The sequence below is a fragment of the Equus asinus genome, chromosome 2 (assembly GCF_041296235.1).
Source record: "Equus asinus isolate D_3611 breed Donkey chromosome 2, EquAss-T2T_v2, whole genome shotgun sequence".
Lineage (NCBI taxonomy): Eukaryota > Metazoa > Chordata > Mammalia > Perissodactyla > Equidae > Equus > Equus asinus.
In genome coordinates, this window is record NC_091791.1 from 57,862,328 (window position 1) to 57,886,168 (window position 23,841).

Sequence of the window (23,841 nt, forward strand, 5' to 3'; positions counted from 1 at the left end):
CAGCCTTTACTGAATAAATTGTATAAAGTTACAGTGAAATCTCTTATATAATAGGGTAGAGTTTATTTTTAATGTGAACCAAAGTTTGCACCACTTACTACTAAGCCTTAATAGGAAAGAACTGCTGTAAACCAAGCACTTCCTGAACTGAGCGTTGGAGGAGTTCCTGTAGATTCCTGATTCTGCACAGGTTGAGCAGAGATATGGCTACTTTCCACTAATATTTTCCATACCAATTTGTTTAAATAACATTGTTCAGATTATAAAAGTAATATGATCATAATGGAACATTTGAGAAGTACTAAAAAGTATTTTTAAAAACACCTATAATTACCCTACCATCTAGATATTTTTTAAAAATCCTTTTTTTTGGTATATTTACAACACTTCAGTCTGAACATATTTATCTATATATTTTGTCTATTGGGCTTAGGCTGTAGTTACAATTAACAGTATATCATGAACATTCCTCTCATGTTATTAAATAGTTTTCTAAATGGTCATCTTGAAGTTTGGCATATATCTTTATTAGTTTTTTTATTATATAAAATTATTGTGTACTTCCTTTTGAAAAAGTAAAGTAATACCTAAAAGTAAAAAGTAAAACTGGAAGTCTTTATTCCCTAACCTTTTCTTTTTTTTTTTAAGATTTTTCCTTTTTCGCCCCAAAGCCCCCCAGTGCGTAGTTGTGTATTTTCTTTTTTTTTTTTTTTAGTTGTGGGTCCTCCTAGTTATGGCATGTGGGATGCTGCCTCAGCATGGCCTGATGAGCAGTGCCATGTCCGCACCCAGGATTCGAACTGGCAAAACCCTGGGCCACTGAAGTGGAGTGCGTGAACTTAACCACTCAGCCATGGGGCCGGTTCCTCCCTAACCTTTTCCATTCCCATTCCATAGAGGTGACCTAAACATTGTTAACAGTTATGGTTTGGTATATAACCTTCAGAATTTTTCTGTGCATTTATAAATGTAATAGTCATTTTTTTTGTGTGTAAGGAAGATTGGCCCTGAGCTAATATCTGTGCCAATCTTCCTCCGTTTTGCATGTGGGACACCACTATAGCATGGCCTGACGAGTGGTGTATGGGTCCATGTCCAGGATCCAAACCTGCGAACCCTGGGCTGCTGAAGCAGAGTGTGCGAACTTAATCACTATGCTACCGGGCGGCCCTGAATGTAATTATTTTTTAACAACTCATACAGAGCTGTGGCTTTCCTTTTTCGCCTAACTTATGGATATCCTGCAATCAATACATATAGATCCTTCTTTTTCTGTTGTTGTTGGGGAACATTTGCCCTGAGCTAACATCTGTTGCCCATCTTCCTTGTTTTTTTGTTTTTAAAGATTGACACCTGAGCTGACATCTGTTGCTAATCTTTTTTTCCTTTTATTCTCCCCAAAGCCCCCCAGCACGTAGTTGTATCTTCTAGTTGTAGGTCCCCTGGTTGTGCTATGTGGGACGTCTCATGAGTAGTGCCATGTCCTTGCCCAGGATCTGAACCAGTAAAAGCCCATGATGCAGAAGCGGAGCATACAAATTGAACCACTCGGTCATGGGCTGGCCCCTCAATCTTCCTCTTTTTGCTTGAGGAAGATTTGCCCTGTAGCTCATTCTTTTTAATGGCTGCCTAGTATTCTAGTCTGTATATAATAACGTATATAACCAGTATTTTCCTTCCTTTGACATTTAGATTTCCCAATTTTTTGCTATAATAAATCAATCTCCAGTGATTTTTTTTTTCCATATAAATGTTTTCAGACATTTCTGCTTGTTTATAACTTAAGCTAAATTTCTGGAAGTCTGCATTTTTAAAACATATCTTTACTTCTTTATTGGGGAACAGATCTTTTCTGCTTAAAACAATAGTTTAATTCATATTAAGTCTTTGAAGTATCAAAACATGTTGTCTCCAAAGTAAACAATGGTGGTGTAACCCAACAAGCCATGGATTCCCTTTCTTTCTGTCTGGCAAGATCAAAAACAAAAACATGGGCTGGCCCTGTGGCCCAGTGGTTGAGTTCTCGTGCTCCACTTCAGCAGGGTTCCGCTGGTTCAGATCCCGGGCGCGGACATGGCACCGCTCGTTAGGCCATGCTGAGGTGGCATCCCGCATGCCACAACTACAAGGACCCACAACTAAAATATACAACTATGTACTGGGGGGGACTTGGGGAGAAAAAAAGCGGAAAAAAAAAGATTGACAACAGTTGTTAGCTCAGGTGCCAATCTTTAAAAAAAAAAAAACCCAAATCAGATGAGGGAAATTACTCCTTGACATGCAATTGAGAATTTAAATTTGCAAAATCTTGAGAAATTTAATTTCTCAACAATTGCTTATAATTTGGTTTTCTTGAAAGACTTATAACTATAATCCTTAAAGACAAGTAGAGGAAAAGGGAGGGAAGATAGCAGTTGAATATCAGTTATGTGCCATAATTGTTGTAAAGATTAGGGGGACAGAGATGAACAAGATGTTGTTGCTACCTCTAGGAGGCTTACAATTGAATGTAGTTGAGGAGACCAATAAACAATAAACAGACAGATTAAACTCAAGAACAAAGCATAGACGCTTCATAACTGCGAAAGAGATGTGGAGTTGAGTGATGGGCTGTGTGTGGGAAGACTTATTGGAGGACACATTTTTGAGACATAGCTTAATGTAATGGACAAGTGATGGAGAGGAGGTAAGGTGAGAAAAGAGGAATGTCAAAAGCAAAATGCCGGGGCCGGCCCGTGGTGCAGCCGTTAAGTGTGCATGTTCCGCTTTGGCGGCCCCAGGTTCACCAGTTTGGATCCTGGGTGTGGATGTGGCACTGCTTGTTGGGCCATGCTGTGGTAGGCGTCCCACGTGTAAAGTGGAGGAAGATGGGCATGGATGTTAGCTCAGGGCCAGTCTGCCTCAGCAGAGAGAGGCAGATTTGCAGTGGATGTTGGCTCAGGGCTAATGTTCCTCAAAAAAAAAAAGAAAAGAAAAAGAAAAGTGCCCAAACAGTTTCATGACCTGGCTGAAGCAAGGCAGATGTTAAATAAGGGCCTAACATAGCTTACAGCTCCTACGAAAGGAACATAGTGAACAATATGAAAAATATAGTTGTCTTTTCCCTTCCGTATGACTTCTCGAAAAAGGAATAAATTACACAAGATACTGGTCTCTTCAGTTGTATAGAAGAGTTTTTCAGAGAACTTATTGTTTCTGACTAGATTGTACTTGATAGTGCATCTGAGAACAGATGTTCAGAAAATATGAACTTCTTGGAAAGCAGCTGTCAAATAATTGAGGTGCTATTGAGAAGCTTTTAAAATGTAAAGAGCACTTTAGATTTTTAAAGGTTAAGGTATTTGATCAGTCCACCTTAGTGTTAGTAAATGTTATATTGCTTCAAAGTAACAAATGAAGGTATAATGCCTTGATTAGAAATCCAGGCCCCTTCTGAAGAAAATAATTTTATTATTTTTAATATCTTTAGGACACAGAGTCTGGCATCTAATAATTCACTCATTTTGGATGAACTAAAAAGAAGACAGAATTTTCTGCAGAACTTTGAAGGCACAAAGAGCAGTCAAACACTCACATGCAATCCCTTACTACAACTAACTCCAGTCATAAATGTTTAATTCTTATTTTCCTTTTAGAAGCTTTTGTTTTGTAAAAATGTACAGCTTTAATTAGGATGTTTTAGTCAGTTGAGTATATAAGAATTCTCTAAAGCGAAGCATATATGCTATTAATCTCATTTCATATTTTGTTCTAGTTACTGGCTTTTTTCCTTTTTTGAGATTTTAAAGCTTTTTTTTTTTAACCTTATCTTACTAGGAATTTATTGGGAGTATGTAGATTGTATGCAATTAAAAAAATGGAATCCTTGGTCCTTCTCCAATTAAATGTAACTAACTCGAATTTTCAGACATTCATTAGTTTCTCAAATTCGTAGGATGTTAATTTACTACCCATTAGTGAATTTCTCTACCCACACTAATGCTGAGTTCTTATGTTAGGTGGATCTCACACAAAAATCCAGAAAATAGTTTTTTAGGGTTACATAGATACTTTGTTTGCAACTAAAGTCTTTTATCATTATCAGAAAGAATTTATGTAGATGTGTTAGGTACTTTGCAACAAGAATTCCTTCCATCCAATCATGGCTGCCAAGGATCTTCTCTGCGACCAGCTTGAACATGAACAAATGGCTCCACATTGTGACTGACTAACAATGTCCAAAATACCTGTGGCAGTAGGCATCTGGCTCTACTGTTTCTCTGGTTCCTCCTCACATTTGAGGCTCTCTCTATAGCATGGCAGTGAGAAGTCAGGATGTTCTCAGATGGTGGAGATCGAAGGGAAGCAGAATGGCTTGTGAGTGAAAGGGAGGTTCTGAATTAGAGATTTAGAGAAAAGATGGAAGATGGCCGATAGACAGTTCATCTACGTTTGATCCGTTTCTGCTCATGATAAGGTCTACATAGCTTTGCCAGAGTTTTTTCTAGCAGGGCTTTTCAGACCAAATAGTGGAATAGGCAGTTGTCTTGGTTTGGGGAACGTGGAAAAGTCAAAACTGGTTTTGGCAAGTTGGGTTGATGCTAATGCTGACTATGGTTGAAGGGATGTTTCTTCTAAGAGGTTTCTAAGGATTCTCAAGGCCTTAAATCTCAAGGATGATTGAATAATTGGAGAGTGCCTCTTTCCAACTCTCACCAAACTGATAACAGTGAAGGCCAGAATGAAGCTCAGCACAGTGGAGAGCTGCCTCCAGGCCCTAAGGGTGTGCATAGGTGGGGAGGTCACATTCACTGCTCTGTTTTGCAGTGGTTGTACCACTCTCTCTTGTTAGTTTTCAGTAGCCCTGATAACCTACCACGGCATTCCAAGAAGATTAGTTGTGATCATAAGGACATTCAAAATCCTAGTTAAAGTACCAAGAAGGGTAATCTTCAGAGAAAAGTCTTGTAGGGGAGGCATTGTTTTAGGGGGTCTTACAGCTAGGAATCAGCATCAGTGAATGGAAGTTAGGACAAAGATATGAAGAACTTCGCATTAGACAAAACCATCTGTAGATGAAATAGACATGTTTGTAAAGAAATGAATTTCCCATTATTTAGGGCATTCAAGCAGAGGCTTGCTGATCCCTTGACGGGTATGTTGCAGAGGTTATTTCCAGTAATTAACAGAGGGGCTGAACTAGTTGATTTTGAAGATTCCTTCCGACTGTAAGGTTTTGTGCTTATAAGATTCAGTGAGAGTTATATGTTAAATATATCTCAATAAAAAAAAATTCAGTGAGGATCCTGTGAAATACTGAACTCATGCAAGATTCCTGAGTATTGCTTCCAGTTCTCCATTTCTGCACCTATCCTTGCCAATCCTTGGAAAAAGAAGCACCAGCAACTCTGTTCTATCTTTGATTTTGGACCTGGATAAGTTTCTTAGTAGAGTGAGGAATCCAAAGGTTTTTGTGGTTCTAGCCACATCTAGGGACCAAATGAAATCCATCTAATTTTGCCACTGGATGCATTATGACACTCTCTAAATGTATTAAGCCTATTATGAAACCAATAAACTTCCCTTCTACAAAACACAGCATATGACCACAGATATTAAAGATGGGTATATGTGTTATTAAATTGTTGTTTGGAGATTATTCTCTAAGTGATTTGCATTTTTTCCCAAAATTAATTTTTGTGTGTGGAAACTTTAGTTCTTGATTTCTCCATTGTAGTCTGTTCTTTAATGAGAAAACTGTTCTGTGGAGGCAGCATGATGACCTGAGCTTAGGAGTCAGACAGGTTTGAATCCCAATTCCAAGTCTTGGTAGCTGTGTAATGGAGAAAGTTACTAAACTACTCTGATTCAGTTTTCTTATCTGTAAAAGGGAGATAGCAATGACATCTACCTTACAGGATTGTTGTAAGATTTGAGGATAATCTATCAAAAGTGCCCAATGCAAAAGGCACTAATATTGCTATAAATGTATGTGTGTATATTTTTATATATTTGTATATTCACAAAACTTGCCTGATAGGTAATACAATATAGGCCTACTATTCAGGTCCCCTCTTTTTGCCAGGTTGTCTGGAATTCCTTCATTTAGAGATTCAGTCCTTTATGTTAAGATTATGGACAGTATTGGCAATCAAGATCCAAATATGCCTAGGGGAGGTATTATGCCTTTGGCTAACAAATTTGCAGTTACTACCTTATGCTATAAATAGGAATAAAATATGTAAAGCATGGGCTTATTGTAGCCATTCATGCTATGTGAGATCTGATTCATCCTCTTTCATATGTGATCTTAGACTCCTCAGAATGCTCAGAGAATAGCTGGGTTCTGCAAACTATTTTCACTATTTCAAAAATCCTCATAGAAATTGTTCATTTCCTTTGCCTAACTCTCTGCTAACTAAAATGTCAAGTTTCTTTTGCAGTGGCTGAAATTACACCAGCTCAATAATGAAAAACTATCACATGCTGTATGACATTGTTAAGCTGCATCTGTGTCTTATTCACAGAAGAATGACCATGAATCAATTATTACTAAATGCAATTTAGCACAAAAAAGGTTTCAAAATGTCAGATCCATGAGAAACAAACAATGGAAAAACCCATGGTAGTGAAAAGATTGGGAGCAATTGTGTTTTGAGAATCCATCCTACAAGCTTCCTGAGAAGGCTTGTGGGGATGGGGAAGACAGCCTAGTGCCTAAAGGGAGTGGGGAAGAGAGACGTAAGAGTCACGAAACAAGAATAGGTGTATCAAAAACAAACTCATGATTATCCTGTGGGCCTCTACAGATTTTTCTCCCATTTAGGCCTTTAGAAGCATGTTCCCTTTTTAGCAGTAGCAGATACCATTTCTTGGGTAATGGTGCCCTCTTCTGGGATAACTGATGTGAACTACTCCCTTCCATCACTTGATTCAAAACATCTACAAAGCAATTGACTAAAGAAACAGACCTCCCTCCAAAGGTTAGACATTTAAAAAGCTTTTCCAAATAATTTGAATTAGGAGCTAGATACATACATAAGTATACATGTGCTAAATGTGTTCAAAGCTGTCTTTTAGCTCTAACGCTGTCAAAACCTGGAGCTAAAGGTAGAAATGTAAGCACCTTTGTACATTATCTCTGTAGTACTGTTATATCAGTTGATCCTCCCAATTTCCCTGCACTTTCAGCAGGGAAGGCATTTTTGTTCCCACTTTAATAACAAAAACCAGGTTTTAGAATTGGGTTGACCAAGGTCATGTGTCTAGCAATGGCAGAAACATCCCTCCTGTTCCCTCTTTCATTTTCTCCTTACTTCTTAGTATTCTCAACACTCATTCTCTGCCTCTAATGTCTCTTGATCAATTTATAGCAGCCCCTTAAACTATTGCCATGTCATAACAGTTTAAAATAATGGTTCATTGGGCCAGTCTGGTGGCGCAGGGGTTAAGTGCACACGTTCCACATAGGCGGCCCAGGGTTCGGCGGTTCGGATCCTGGGTGTGGACATGGCACCGCTTGGCAAGCCATGCTGTGGTAGGGTAGGTGTCCCACATATAAAGGGGAGGAAGATGGGCAGGGATGTTAGCTCAGGGCCAGCCTTCCTCAGCAAAAAGAGGAGGATTGGCGGCAGATGTTAGCTCAGGGCTAATCTTCCTCAAAAAATAAAATAGGGCTGGCCTGGTGGTGCAGCGGTTAAGTGCGCACGTTCCGCTTCAGCGGCCCGGGGTTCGCTGGTTCAGATCCTGGGTGTGGACATGGCACCGCTTGGCAAGCCATGCTGTGGTAGGCGTCCCACATATAAAGTAGAGGAAGATGGGCATGGCTGTTAGCTCAGGGCCAGTCGTCCTCACTGGAAAGAGGAGGATTGGCAGCAGTTAGCTCAGGGCTAATCTTCCTCTAAAATAAAATAAAATAATGGTTCAATTCCTCTTGTAATATGAGATTGACATAAAGAGGCAAAATGATGGGTCTTTTTGCCTACTTTCTAACTATGGAGTAAAAATTAAAATCTAGCACTGTAGAATTGAGAATGACGAGAGAGAGGCAAGTTTATAGTCATCTTGTTTTTATGTCTTAAGGTCATAAAGTTTAATGAACTGAAGCCAAAGGCAAGGGAAATCTTTATAGAACCTTGGAACAGAGCCTCATCTAGGCACCCAAACTCTTAAATTTTGAGAAAGAAATTGTATCAGTGCCTCTGGTAAGATGTGTGGGAAATCAAGATGTTCTAATAAGATGATATTTTGAGTTACTTGTACATTTTAATTATTCATGCTACCCCTTCATGTTTCCCCCAATAAATTTCATCAATAAATCTCTTGAGATTTATAGAGGGAAAAATATGAAAAAAATTCTCCATTCCCTCATCCCCATTCCCAAGTTTTCTAGTTCATACCCATTGAGAACACACATGTAGTAGTACCCACATTTTTTTCAGCTAAGCTCCAGCTTGATCAAGTTACTTATGATTAGCTTTAATTTACACACAGTTGCTCTTTCCACCTGACATAGCAGCCAGAGATTTGAGTCAATGAATTTGGGGCTTAGAAAAGCAAGGTTTGTAGAATGTCTCTGTCACAAGAGGTCATTCTGTAAAACACTATATATTCATTAGCCTCTTGCAACGGGAGAATCGAACAGTCTAATCCTTTCCTTTTTCAGACCTGCTGTATGACCTCCAATATAAAAATGCCAAAAATAGAAGCTTGAGGAGCTAAAACTTTACTTAATCTATGTTTGATCTTCAACCACAACATATTAATATCTTTTCCTATTATTATCCTAATTTTGTGTGTGTGATATTCCTAGCCACATCCACTCCCGTGTTCTATGCACATCATACTGTTGTAGTGCTACGAAGACTTTACAATGGCAGACTTGGGGTGGGTGTGAGGGCGTGGGGCAAAAAGATTTAGAAAAGCACTGATCTAGAGACGCATAGCTATTCTTATAATCGAGAGAGAGAGATGCATTTTCCCACCTTCGCTAGCTGAACACTCCTTTTGTTCACAGTATTGGATCCATATGGTAGCGTTTAGATAAACATATAGCCCTTGACTTCAGGCCAAGCCATCCTTATGCAGAAGGCCTGCTGCAATCACATATTGGACATTTGTGGTTTCAGCCATTCAGGACCAATCCTCAAACTCCACGCCATGTAGCAAGTAGTAATTTTGCCAAGACACAAGTTTGATGCTCTGGTTACAAGGCTGGTGTGCTAGACATTGTCAAGTGGTGGTGAAGTGCCCCTGCACCTACATCTCAGTTTGGTTTCTTGCTGTCCACTCAAGAATAGCTGGGTTGAAGAGATCTTGACGAGATAAAGAACAGCTTCTGAAAAGAAAGCCAACCAGCTGGCAGCAGTCATGTAAGAGAGTATATGCTAAGAAATTAACCCTTTGTATTATCAAAAGCTTTCCACTTTTGTATAAGGTGGTAATTTAGGGGCAGTTAATCACCATCAGTAAAGTAAAATCCTTTTCTAGGGGTTTAGTTTCCTCTAATGTCCAATGGGGAGTGTGGAAAGGACCCAAAATGAACCAAGGACCAAATTCATGATTAAAACCTAAGACTTGAGGGTTTGTCCACTCCCGGCCTTTACCTCAAGCCCACCTGGCCCACTCCAGACCCCACGAACCCCCTTCCCACAACTCAAGCCTCCGGCCTCGCACGAAGCCGTTAGACGTTAACGCTTCACCTCGCAGTGGGCGGGGCCGAGGCCTGCAGCTTCCGGCGGCGGAAGGCGAGGGGGCACGTGGCGCTCCCAGCCGGCATGGCCCGGCACGGGCCTGTCCAGGCGCCCGCCCGCCGCGCGCAGGCCCCAGTGCGCCGCCGTTGAGGGGCTCTTCGAACGGAGCAGCGACTGCTGACGGCCCCGAGCGCCTCCGCGGTGCGGAGGAGAAATGTTTGGGGTGGGGGAGGGGGACAAAAAAGAGAAAAAAAGCCCGAATCATTTTATGCTAATCAACTCGCGCGTCCTTTATGGTGATTGGCCAGGGTTTTACTCTAGGAGCCAATCACTTCAGAACAAGGGTGGACCCGTCGAGGCTGCTCACACTCATTGGCTGGGAGATTGCGTCGCAAGGGAAGAATTTAAACTGAGAGGATCCAGGATTATTTTCCCCCGCCGTGCGGTGCGTGTCCCGGAAGTGACGCACGGCCCTGGCCGGGCGGCCGCCCTGCCCCCGCTTCCTTTCACGCTGTCGCTGCCTGTAGGTGGTTGTGGCCACCGAGCCTAGAGGGAGGCGGCGGCGGCGAATGATGCCTGGGAAACTCCTCTGGGGGGACATTATGGAGCTGGAGGCACCCTTGGAGGAGACCGAGAGCCAGAGGAAGGAGAGGCAAAAGGTGCGCTGAGGATGGGCCGCGCCTCCTTTTGGGGCTGCGCCGGCTTGGGCGGGGAGGGGAGCTGTCCCTGGAGGCCTGTCACAAGCGGGCCGGAGCATCCGAGGGCCTCCCCGCGCGCCGCCCTCGTCCCTCTGAGGTCGCTCCTGGACCATTCCCACCTACACACCCTGAACCTGGAGAAGGGCGGCCCTGAGCTCTGGCCCGGCCTTCCGTGGCCCCTCAGCCCTTCCCGTCGGCGCCTACGAGGTGGGCAGACTCAAGCTCCCATCGCGGAATCTTTCTTTCCTCTTCTTCCTTAAGCTGTGAGGCCTGTCATTTGATTCTCGCTGGCTATCTTAGAAGATGATTAAGAAAAATGATTCTCTTGAATATGTATTACTTCTCCGTCACCCCGTCCTGTGTGCAAGAATCTTGGGGAAAGCGATCTTGGCTTTTCAAACCTCGATAATTAGTCTTTAGAGCTTAAGAAAAAGTGTCACAGCCCACGGTGCCAGGATTTGGTTGTGATGGAGATCATGTGGGTTGTATTATTAATAGCCTTTACTGTTAGTATTTTCATTCAGTCCACAAGTAGTATTTATTGAGCTTTAGCTGTGCCAGATTCTTTGCTGGGTACCAAGGAGCCTGTAGAAGAGTTGTAGAAACTTCCCATCCCACCCTTCAAAAGAAAGAGAGACTTAGAGAAAACAGAACTTTGGAGGGTAAGGAAGCAGTATTTGAAAGCTGGCATTTGATAAAAGCATGAAAATATTCTGTATAGCCCCAGAGAGCGGAATCTGCTCTTACACCGTATCACCAAGATAAACTTGCCATTCCAGCAAGCTATTAAATTTTTTATCGTAGTAAAATATACATAACATAAAATTTACCACTTTAGCCATTTTAAGGTGTACAGTTTTGTAGCATTATCTACATTAACATTGTTCTTCAGCCATCACCACCATTCATCTCCAGAACTTTTTCATCCTCCCAAACAGAAACTCTGTGCCCATTAAACACCAACTCCTCATTGCCCCCTCTCCTCAGCCCTGGCAACCACCATTCTACTCTCTGTCTCTATGAATTTGACTATTCTAGATAACTCATGTAAGTGGAATCACCAAACAGTTATTTTAGTTTTGTCTCCTCCTGAAATACTTGCCTCTCCTTTTGCATCCAAATTCTATCCATCTGTCAAGGTTTTTATGTCTGTCCTAACCTCTCCACTGTACACATACAGTAATCTTACTCCCCTTTGAAGTCTTGTTTCAGTGCTGTGTTTATCATTCGATTGGCATTTATTATGTGCTTCCTTATAAAGTTAGCTCATTTTTCCTATGTATGTCTTACCCAAGTATTTCCCAAAGATTTTTGAGGAGTAATGACCATATCTTTGTCTATCCTTACATTTCACTATATTCTTATAAATTGGTGGCTTTCACGTTGTAGATTCTTCACAAGTGCTTGATTTTCCTTTATCTGTGAAAGATAACTAAAGATTTGGAAACAGATTGGAGTACCAGCTAATAGAGCATTCAGATAGTGATGTGGCACTAAGATGAAGATGACTTTGGTTCTGGATATGTTGAGATATGGAGCTGGGCCCTAGGTACTCAGAACTGGAGTACAGGTGAGGAAGGATGCCTGGAAGTGTATTCTGAAGCCATGAAAATTGTATAAAGTGTGCATAGAGAACAGAGACTTAAGGAATGTCCACAGCAGGAGGAGGGAGAAGAACCACTGAAGAAGATAGAGGTAAGAGGATAAGGAGGGAATATAGAGTGTTGTGGAAGCCAAGGAAGGGGAGAGTGTCAAGCATCGTGGATCTGATGTGGAACAAATTTTATCACCTTGGGATATTGCTGGGCTTGGACCTAGAGGTCTCACTTTACCTTGCTTCATCTCCCTGAAGTGCAGGGCCCAGGAGCAGTTCAAGCCCCAAGGCTGGCTCTATAAATAACCTTGTTTTTCTGTAGAACCTATTGGTTTGGGGAGATGTAGGCTAGTTCAGTTAACTAAAGATCAAGTGTTGTAGCATATACCTATAATTTACGTTAATGAAAGCTCTAATGCTTTACAAATGTCACAAATGCTTTATTTACAAAGCATTTTCACAACTCCTATTTTACGGATAAGAAAATTATATATGAAAGTACTCTGTAAAAATTGTGTAAATTATAGTAAAAATTTTGGTGGTGTAGTTTTTATCATCACTAGTCACTAATAGCTAATTTATTTTGAACATTTAACTAAGTGATTTTGAAGTGCTAAATTTCCCAATCATTTCTTGCTGTCTCCAGATATTAAAACACTGGTCATCAGTTTGGTGTTTTAAAATTAAAGTTGCAGAATAGTCTTTTTTTTTTTTAAGTTCTATTAACTAAATTTTAAAAACCTTAAAAACTTTTCCAGGATTACTAATATACTTATCCTTCCATGGGAATATAACAGTTGGAGTTTTATATGAATTATATGGTTTTGTTTGGTTTGGTTTTTCTTTAACCTGTTAATTATCAAAGTTCAGAGAGGAAGCTGATGTGAAGAGATCTTGGGCTTTCAAGTCAGACAGGGCTTGATTTCTAGCATTTCTACTTGCAAGAAATCCCATGTGTGGGTCTTTGGCAAGTTACTTACCTCTAAGAACTTCTATTTCTTCCTTTGTAAAATGGCAAAGGTAATACAGGTTCGCTATCCCTTATCCAAAATCCTTGGGGCTAGATCTGTTTTGGCATTCAGAATTCTGGGGCTCTTTATAGAAAGGTAACACCCCAGTAGGGTTTGGGGCCCCCAGCTTATAATCAAACACCTTAATATTAAATATGAATATTTGTACTAAGTGAAATAAATAAAAATTATAAATAGACTCACATTAGTTCAAGTCAAATTTTGCCACCAAATGAGTTCAGGTCAGGTAAGGTTTTGTCTCCAAATAAATTACAAAAAAACTTTCGGTTTTCAGAGCTTTATGGATATCGGAATTTCGGATAAGGGATTGTGGACCTGTGCTTCCCTTATAGGGTTGTTATGAAGATTTAAACAAGATAAGCCGAAAACACATAACACAATGCTGGGGTAGGTACTCAATAAATATTAATTTTTTTCTCTTGGAGATATTGGAAGTTTTTGGTTGTTTTTTAATTTATAAATCTCAGTTCCTCATTCTTTTTCTGAAAAGGAGCTATTTTAATTTCCCTTAAATCTTATGATGGGATTAAAACTAGAGGCCAAGTTTTGAGAATGTGAGAGTTGGGATGAGAAAGCAAGCAATAGATGAGGCTCAGGCTTGGCGTTAGCAACCAGTCTGGATTTTACCAGGTAACTTTTCAAGATAATGGTAGACTGAGCTTTGCTGGTTGAGGAGTCGTGCTCTAACTTCTCTAGAGTCTTAAAAGGAGACCTTGTGACCTTTTTGTCCTTGCTTCCTTGTTTTTCGACAGAGTGATAGAAGGAAATCAAGGCACCATTATGACTCAGATGAGAAATCAGAAACGAGAGAAAATGGTGTTGCAGATGACCTGGATGCTCCAAAGCCCAAAAAAGTTAAAATGAAAGAGAAGCTAAATGGAGACACTGAGGAAGGATGTAATAGACTTTCAGATGAGTTTTCTAAAACTCAGAAGTCGAGAAGAAAAGATTTGTCAAATGGAGATATTGATGAATATGAAAAAAAATCAAAGCGAGTGCCATCCTTAGATAGTTCTACTCAGAAATCAAGTGATAATAAACTAGAAGAGGTATGGATTCTTTTTGTTTTGCATTTGACATTATCCTTAAAATGCAGGTTAATTTGATTTTTTAGACTAGTTAGAATTGATTCTATATTTCCTGCTTAGTGTCCAGTACTGTCAGTTGGACCAGGGAGTCTGTAAGCTGAAGCCCGAGTCTTTTTTCCTTTGTCCCTTGTTTCTTTCATTGTATTGCCTTTTTCTTGGGGCGGAGGTGGGGAATGGTCAAATTTAAACCTTTCCTGTACTTTTGGTTTCCTAAACAGTTTTTCCAAATTGCTTATTGATGGTCACCTACTTGCATTTCTTATGGTTATTTCATTCCCTACCAGTACTCATGAATTGACTTCTGACTTCCCTGAAACAAGGTACAAAAAGCCTTTTGACTTTGTGTATTGTGCCTCCTGCTTTTTCTGCTTCTTTAACAATAGCAACTTTAAATAATCTTTAGATCTTGTTGTAATTCAATCTTAAAGCTGTTTGCATTTTTAAAACAGAAATTGATACGAAAATGATCGGAAGAAATCTGTTGTGTTGGGTGTTAATTTTTTGGGAAGTGTAGAAAACATACTTAGTATAGGATCTGCATTCCTGGACCCATTGCTTTTGCCAGTATCTGTTAGAGTAGATATTTACTTGCACAGAATTTGGTCACTTTGTTCTTGCGCTTTCTTCCAGCAGAGCTCATAGGTTTATCTAGGTATTATAAATTGTCAGTAAATTACTCAGGCTTTCAGAAAGAAACAGCTTTGATATTCTTAATAATTCTTGGTAATTAATAATTCTTCATATTTTTAAAATCTGATAGTTGCTGATAATTTAAATACATTTGAGCTTAATTTAATGTGTAATCTTTGGGGAAAGATGTTGAATCCTTGCCTTACAATGTGGTGTTTTTTAATTTGTGAATTTGCTATTTGTTGGGAAGCACATATGTTAGAGAGTTGATCTAAAGGCCCTATAAATCTGTATTGCTAGTAGCTGAATGTGTGGGTTGCTTCTTACTCTGTTGGGATTTTGCCTGGTACAGTGCTCTGTACTGTAATAGGCTTAACTATTTATTATTTTACTTAGATCATGTGAGGGGTCAGGAATTCCACTTTTGGGAATTTATCCTCCTAAGGACATAATCATGAGGTGTGCAGAGATGAATAAGTACTCTTATCACAGTGACATTGTTGATAACAGCAAAAAATTTATGCATCCTAAATGTCTGATAGTAGGCAATTAGTTTAATAAAATATGCTATATCCATGCAGTAGAATGCATCTATCTTAAAGGGCATAGAAGAACGTTAGAAAGGTATTTAGTGTGTCTTATTAAACGAAAAAAGCATTATTACAAAACAGTGTATATAGTATGACCTTATTTTTATTTTAAAAAATTTGTGTGTGCATAGAGTGAGGATTGGAGGAATATGTGTTTCAAATGTGGCTTTAGTTGACTGGATTATAGATAACTTTTTAATTTTTTTCTGTTAATATGTGGTTTCTAAAATTTCTATAATGAAAATTTATTACTTTTGTAATAAAATTTTTTTCTTTTAATCTTAAAAAGATAACAGCATTGAGGTTTGTTTAAATGGCATACAGTCTGAATTTGATACATGTCTTTTATCTGGTTCCTGGTTTGAAAATTGCTATTTGTGTGTTGTTTTTAACTTCTTTCTTTAAACACACCACTAATAAAGTTTACAAGTAGATACACTGTCTTTGTTCTGTATATACATTGACTAGTACGCGACGTTTTCAGTAGATATTAGGTGATGGTGTCATGCTAACCTGTATATATGTTAAAGAAATTTTCAAGCTTACAGGATCTTTTCTTTGTATTAGTGACCTAAAAAATGCTTTTTAGAGCCATAGAACAACTTTTTAACTTTTAATTTTGGAAATAATTTACTTTCCTCATTGTGTAATTTCTTTTAGGGCTGGTTTATAGGCTTGTGTTAATCTTCGTAATTAATATTGTGTATGTCTGTGAATATGATTTAGATTATTAAATAGCTCCTTTGTAATAATGAAATGGAAATATATTTTGATTTATGTAGTAGCTGTATTTCTAAAGTGAGTTATGTGTGAATTAATCATTTTTAAATATATCATGGGAAAATGTAGTAAGCTTACTATTTAAAGGGATACTTCTGAAATTAAAAGAATTTCCCAGTAATTTCTCTTGTAAGTTAATATATACAATTTTGCAAGTTGACTGACTAAAGTTGATGTGTTAGCTCATTTAGTAAACGCAAAAACAGTAAATGAGTAAAAGATTCTAAATAGCTAGTCGAATATGAACTATATTAGTTAGAACTTTGATTTCATTTTGACAGACCCTAACACGAGAACAGAAAGAAGGAGCCTTCTCCAATTTCCCTATTTCTGAAGAGACTATAAAGCTTCTGAAAGGTACTATGAATTTTAATGGATATGCAATTGAAAATCTACAGCTAGATTTTATAAAAACTCTTGTGCCTTTTCTGACCAAAAGTAGAATATAGAAAACATAGAGAAGTAGCTTTTCTTTAATTGCAGTTATTTCTACATCATCCTTTTTGGTATTCTGATCTATTTTAACTTTAAAGAATTATGTGTATTTGAAAAAAGTTCAGATCAATTTTTTTTTAACAATTCACCTTTGGGGTAGGAATAACTGTAACTGTTACTAGGTGGTGCACCTTTAGGCAGATGTTGAGGAACCAGGATTGTCATTTTCAAATAAATATCTTTTTTCCTATTGCAAGTCCTAAATATTTCAATAAAATCTCATTTTACAGGTCGAGGGGTAACATATCTCTTTCCTATTCAAGTTAAGACCTTTGGTCCTGTATATGAAGGAAAAGATTTAATTGCTCAAGCACGGACAGGAACAGGAAAGACATTCTCTTTTGCCATTCCCTTGATTGAAAGACTCCAAAGAAATCAAGAGACAATTAAAAAAAGCCGCTCACCAAAGGTAACCATTATAGGGAGTAAAAGATTTAAACATTACTTTAATGGAAAGAGAAAGAAAGAGTATACTGGTCTTAAGTTCAAGTACTCCCAAGATAGAAAAGTTGGCCCTGTGGCATAAAGTAAAAATTTGGGTCCCAGGGGCTGGCCCAGTGGCATCGTGGATGGATTAACGTGCTCCATTTTGGAAGCCTGGGGTTCGTGGATTTGGATCCTGGGTGCGGAGCTACACACCGTTCATCGAGCCACGCTATGGTGCCGTCCCATATACCAAGTAGAGGAAGACAGGCAAGGATGTTAGCTTAGGGACCATCTTCCTCAAGCAAAAAGAGGAAGATTGGCAGCAGGTGTTAGCTCAGATCCAGTCTTCCGCACACACACAAAAATTGGGTCTTAAAGCAAAAATTTGTTGATTTTTAACATAAAGAAATCTCAAGTAGGGGCTGGCCTGATGGCACAGTGGTCAAGTTCGTGCATTCCTCTTTGGTGGCCCAGGGCTCACAGGTTAAGTACCCTGGTGTGGACCTGGCATGGCTCATCAAGCCATGCTGTGGCCACATCCCATGTAAAATAGAGGAAGACTAGCACAGATGTTAGCTCAGCAACAATCTCCTCACAAAAAAGAAAAAAGAGAAAAGAAATGTCAAGTAAAGCTAAAGTGAAGTAGTTATTGCTTATGAATGTAATGTGTATGGATCCTAGATGTCTTTGATGACTGTGTATTATGAAGCCAGCAAATCTAATTTAGGAATATTTATAATTAGTATATTTAGTGACCTTTTCCTTCTCTTTTTTCAACTCTGACCTTTGCTTTTAAACAGTCAATTTGCTAGATAGGTATTCATTTATTTGTTCATTTAGTAAATAATATGATTTATTTCACTGGTTGATTTTTTAAGAATATAGAAATGATATTGCTAGTCTCTATGTTATTGTGGTACTGGAGATCTGTCTTAATTTATCAGTAGTAAAGAACAGAGAGGACCTAATGAAATTTCAGCCTAAAATTTGACCTTTTTGAAACTTGTGTTCACTTTAAGGTTCATAAAAGTGAAGAAGAAAAAGTAAGCATCAAAATTTGAACAGATATGTGACTAAAAGTAATTTGTTCTTTGAGACTCCTAACTGATATTACAGTATAAAAGTAAATTTACATACAGTCATGTGTTACTTAATGAGGGGGACACTGGGGACACATTCTGAGAAATGTGTTGTTAGGCAATTTTGTGGTTGTACAAACATCATAGGGTGTACTTACACAAACCTAGATGGTATAGCCTACTACACACCTATGCTGAATGCTACTAATCTTATGGGACCACTGTCGTGTGTGCTGTATGTGGTCATATATGTTGGTTGTCATTGACCAAAATGTTATGCAGTGCTTGACTGCATATGAATATATTTAAATCATAATGGTCTTGGATTAGGTTAGACAACAGGACAGATATTTTTTATAGAGTTCTCTTTCTTAGGTGAAATTAGGAAAGACCTCAAGTAATAGAAATAGGACACAGTCCCAACTCTGCCTTAAAAAAACTTTTAAGTTAGAAGGACATTACTGGAGATTGCAGCTCCACCACTTCTAGCTGTTTGATCTTGAGCGAGACTTTTAACTTCTCTAAGATTCATGGTCCTCATCTATAAAACTGGAATAATAATGCCACCTCATAGGGTTTTTGTAAGCGTCAATTTAGATAATTCACATAAAGCACTAGTGCCTGGCACATGGTGAGCATTGATTCATTCATTTAACAAATATTTTTTGAGCATCTGTTCTGTGCCAGGCACTGTTTGAAGTGCAAGGAATATAGCTCAGTCTGACATAAATCCCTGCCTTCACGGAGCTCACATTTTAGGGGATGAGACAGAAAATAAACAAATAAGTAAAATCTAATTATTTTATATGGTCTAAATACTAAGGAGGAACAGTTAAGCAGGGGTGGGAGGGTATGAAAAGAGGGTTAGGAACCTCATTGAGAAAGTGAGTTTTGGAAAGAGACCTGAAGAAAGTAAGGGAAGATATAATAAATACAAGCCATTGTTCTTGTTATTTGTGCTGTCTGTCTTTAAATACTATGACATTAATGTTGAGATTCCTAGCTTTAAATACACCTTAAAAAAAGGTCTTCTCAGTTTGAATAGACATCTGTAGAAAAGTGTCTTTTTTTTTTTTAAACCTCTTGCTCAGGTACTTGTTTTGGCTCCTACAAGGGAACTGGCAAACCAAGTAGCCAAAGACTTCAAAGATATAACTAGGAAACTCAGTGTGGCCTGTTTTTATGGTGGAACATCATATCAAAGCCAAAGTGAGTAAATATGTGTGATAGTAATGCAAAGATTTATTTGCTACTTAAATCTAAAGAAATAATGCAAAAATATATATTTGATTTTTACATGTTACTGATATTTCTCTCTTCTCACAGTTAATCATATTCGAAATGGTATTGACATCTTGGTTGGGACTCCTGGTCGTATCAAAGATCATCTGCAAAGCGGCCGATTAGATCTTTCTAAACTGCGCCATGTTGTGCTGGATGAAGTGGATCAAATGTTAGATTTAGGCTTTGCTGAACAAGTTGAAGATATTATCCATGAATCCTACAAAACTGGTATATCCTAATTCAAAATAAGCACGTTAGCAATTCTCTTATCTAAAAGCTTATGAGTTTTTTATTTTATAATTTTTATTACATTATCCCCAGTTATTGCATGTATTATTATATTACATTGTCCCCAGTGGTCTAACAAAATTAAAGTTATTTGATATCTGTTCTCTTCCTGAACAAGAAGTACAGTAGTATACTTTCTTAGCTTTCTATGCTTTCTTCCATGTATTATTTTTTTATAGTTAGTAGTTAGATTTACTAACATATTTTACGATTTCTTTGCTCATTGTTCCTTCTTAAATTCTCACCTTCCTTCTGGATTCAGTTTTCTTGATATTTTCCCCTAGTTTTGAAAGTTGAAAATTTTAGTAATTGCAATGAAGTTTGTATGTTCAAAATTCACTTCAAGTTTTAAATTTTTCATTATTTCTTTGAAGCTTGGGGGGGATTTTTGAGAGCTGACTACATCCTGGGATATGAAGAAAGCATTTGAATTCTTTTTGTTTGTTTAAGATTCTGAAGACAATCCTCAGACTTTACTTTTTTCTGCAACTTGCCCACAGTGGGTATACAAAGTTGCAAAAAAATACATGAAATCCAGATATGAACAGGTTGACCTTGTTGGAAAAATGACTCAAAAGGCTGCAACTACTGTGGAAGTAAGTAGCTTTCCAGCATGATAGATTTTAGCTTTTAGTTGGTATTTTGAATTTTGTTGAAGCTAAACTTATGTTTTAGGTACCAGTTCAGACCACATCTCTCTTTTTTACCCTTTATCAGTAAGATACCTTTGTATTTCTGTAGTCTGAGACTAAGGAGCAGAATAGAATACAGGGGGGAAAGTATGTGAACAGGCAAGTCCTCACAGGAGACACAGAATCAGTCTGATTTCAGAGACGGACTTAGAGTATGGAGAATGTGACAAAGGAGGCAATTCACACCAATTCGAAAAGAATAGTGCTGGAATAATTGTTAAAGCTTAGGCCAAAAAGGATCCTCATCTCATACCCTATACCAAAAATATTCCCAAAAGATTTTTAAAAATTAAGTCATAAAATAATTCAAAGCAGATATAGAAGAACAGTTATTTGATTTCAGGAAAGGGAAGGCTTTTCTAAACAGAAATTCAGAAGAGGATGCCATAAAGGAAAAGGTTGATAATTTGACTCCATTCAAATTTAAATCAATAGTATGTTTTTTAAAAAAAGAGGTAAAGGTGAATGTTTGTATTAGTTACAAAGTCAGGTGTGTACCGTATATGTGCTTTTCCATTTAATACAGTTAATAGATGTACATACATGTGCATCTAGATAAAAATAAGTTAAATGAACAATAGTATAATTTATAAATACAATGTAATGGTTAAAAAGAATGAATTTGAGTGATAAAAACCAAATTACAAAATCTGTACAGAATTCTATTATTTTTCTTAAAAATACACAAAATGGTAAATGAATTCTTAAGGTATTTATGTAAATGTACAAAGATAGGTTGGAAGGATAAACATCAAACTAATATAATAGTCTGGGAAAAGTCTGGGAAAGAGGACTTGTATAGTACATGATGGTCAAAGGAAGCTTTGTATCTTTTGTAATGGCTGAAGGTTTTACAATAAGAACATAAAACGCATCAGTGGAAAAAATTTATGAAAGACATTTTCAAACATGTACAAGAATTGAATAGTATAAGGGGTCTGATGTACCTATCACCAGGCTTTAACAATGATCTTTTCTATACCCCCATACATATCCCTGCATTCAAAGCAATCCAGTCATCATTTCATCTTCATGTAATTGTATATATTTTTTAAAGGATATGGGCTCTTTAAAAACAAACAAAAAACCTCAAAGTTACTATCACAGTAGAAAAAAACTTTAGTAGTAGTAAAGAACAAAGTAGTTCTTTAATATCATTAAATATCTATTGTCCACATTACCCAGTTGTCTTTTTTTTTTTAATAGTTTGTTTGAATCTGGATCCAAATAAGATCCTTACATTGCCACTGATTATTTATGTGTCGTAAATCTTTTATAATCTATAGGTTCCTCTGTTCCTTTTTTTCATCTCAGTTTTTTCTGGAAAAGAACCATCCTTTGTCTTAGAAGTTTCCCACTGTCTCAGTTTTGCTGATTTGCAACCCTGTGGTGTTACTTAACAGGTTCCTCTGCCTTCATTTTCCTGTGAGTTAATGGTTAGATTGTGAGGCTTGATCAGATTCAAGTTTTTTTTTCTCCTTTCAGAGTAGGAGAAGCAGCAAGACTTTGTTGTAGGTAGTACAGATGATTCTTAGTTTTCTTCTTTGTGCTTTTCTCTGTTTTCCAGTTGTTCTATAATTAATATGTGTTACATTTTTAAAGTAATTTTATTGAGATATATATTAAAATGCACAGATATAAAATGTACATTATAACCACCAGCTAGATTCTACCATTAATATTTTACTATATTTGTTTTATCACATATCTACCCATCCCTATATCCATCTTTTTTGTTTATTGAGTTCATAATAGTTTACATCACTGTGAAATTTCAGTTGTACATTATTTCGTGTCTATCACATAAATGCTCCCCTTATGTCTGTCTTATGTTTTGATTCATTTCAAATTGCAGAAATCAGTATACTTTACTGAAGTATTTTAGCATGCACATCTTTAACTAGAGCTCAATATTTACACATTTTTTTATTGAGGTAAAATTCATATAACAAATTTGCCATTTTAAAGTGTACAATTCAGTGTCATTTAGTATGTTCACCATGTTGTGCAACCATTGCTTCTGTCTGCTTCCGAAACACCTCATCACCCCAAAGGGAAACCCTGTAACCGTTAAGTTACTCCGCATTCCCTCCTTCCCCCAGCCCCTGGCGACCACCAATCTGCTTTCTGTCTCTATGAATTTACCTATTCTGGATATTTCATATAAATTGTGTTCATACAACATGTGACTTCTCTGTCAGGCGTCTTTCATTTAGCATAATGTTTTTGAGGTTCATCCATATAATATTAACGGTTTTCAAGGTAAGATTTACATACAGTGAAATGCAAAATCTTAATTGTACATTTACTTAGTTTTAACAGATTCGTAAATGTGTGTAACCCAAATCCCTATGAAAATATAGAATATTACCATCATCCCAAAAAGTTCTCTCATACCCCTGTCCAGTCAGTCTTCATCCAGAGGCACCCATTGTTCTGATTTTTTCCACCATAGATTAGTTTTGCCTGTTCTAGAACTTCATGTAAATGGAATCATACTGTGTGTACTTTTTTTCTATAAGGCTTCATTCATCCAGCATATGTTTTGAGATTCATCCATATTGTTGCATGTATCAGTACTTGGTATCTTTTAATTACTGAATAGTTTTCTATTGTGTACACATATTACACTTTATTTATCCTTTCACCTATTGATGGCCATTTGTATATTATTTTTTTAATGATTTTATTGAGGTCATATTGGCTTATAGCATTGTGTAAATTTCAGGTGTACGTTACTATATTTCAATTTCTGTGTAAGCTGTATTGTGTTCACCATCAATAGTCTAGTTTTTATCTATCACCGTAGATACGTGCTCCTTTACCCCTTTCATCCTCCCCTCACTCCCTTCCCCTCTGGTAACTGCCAATCTGTTCTCCTTATCTATGTGTTTATCTTCCACATATGAGTGAAATCATATGGTAGTTGTCTTTCTCTGTCTGACTTATTTCACTTAGCGTAATACCCTCAGGGTCCATCCATGTTGCTGCAAATGGGATGGCTTTGTCTTTTTTATGGCTGAGTAGTATTCCATTGTACATATATACCACATCATCTTTATCTATTCATCTGTTGATGGGCACTTGGGTTGCTTTGACATTTTAGCTGTTGTGAAGAATGCTGCAATGAACGTAGGGATACCTGTATCTTTTTGAATTATTGATTTCATGTTCTTTGGATAAATACCCAGTAGAACTATTAATAGCTGGATCATATGGTATTTCTATTTGTAGTTTTTTGAGAAATCTCCACACTGCTTTCCATAGTGGCTGCACCAGTTTGCATTCCCACCAGCAATATGTGAGAGTTCCCTTTTCTCCACATCCTCTCCAACGCTTGTTATTTCGTGTCTTGTTAATTATAGCCATTCTGATGGGTGTGATATCTCATTGTAGTTTTGATTTGCATTTCCCTAATAATTAGTGATGTTGAACATCTTTTCATGTGCCTGTTGGCCATCTGTATATCTTCTTTGGAAAAACGTCTGTTCATTT

The 23,841-nt window shown here is 37.7% G+C and overlaps 2 protein-coding genes across 10 annotated transcripts in view; both read left to right on the forward strand.

The window, feature by feature from the left end:
• Positions 1-6,472, forward strand: part of STOX1 (storkhead box 1) — a 54,667-nt gene extending 48,195 nt beyond the window's left edge. For all 3 annotated transcript variants that reach the window (XM_014862785.3, XM_044756169.2, XM_044756180.2), the window contains one exon: positions 3,470-6,472. In XM_014862785.3, the coding sequence (XP_014718271.2) occupies positions 3,470-3,617 (148 nt within the window). In that variant the 3' untranslated portion in view covers positions 3,618-6,472. The remainder of the gene's footprint in view (positions 1-3,469) is intronic.
• Positions 6,473-9,717: 3,245 nt separating this feature from the next.
• Positions 9,718-23,841, forward strand: part of DDX50 (DExD-box helicase 50) — a 31,599-nt gene continuing 17,475 nt past the window's right edge. The window contains exons 1-9 of one of the 7 annotated variants that reach the window (XM_070489062.1): positions 10,180-10,330; positions 11,759-12,064; positions 13,269-13,381; positions 13,747-14,043; positions 16,364-16,439; positions 16,808-16,986; positions 19,174-19,291; positions 19,409-19,594; positions 20,105-20,250. In XM_070489062.1, the coding sequence (XP_070345163.1) occupies positions 13,855-14,043; positions 16,364-16,439; positions 16,808-16,986; positions 19,174-19,291; positions 19,409-19,594; positions 20,105-20,250 (894 nt within the window). In that variant the 5' untranslated portion in view covers positions 10,180-10,330; positions 11,759-12,064; positions 13,269-13,381; positions 13,747-13,854. Of the gene's footprint in view, positions 10,577-11,758; positions 12,065-13,268; positions 13,382-13,746; positions 14,044-16,363; positions 16,440-16,807; positions 16,987-19,173; positions 19,292-19,408; positions 19,595-20,104; positions 20,251-23,841 lie in introns of all 7 variants that reach the window. The other 6 variants (XM_070489082.1, XM_014862789.3, XM_014862790.3 and 3 more) reach the window with 6 other exon arrangements.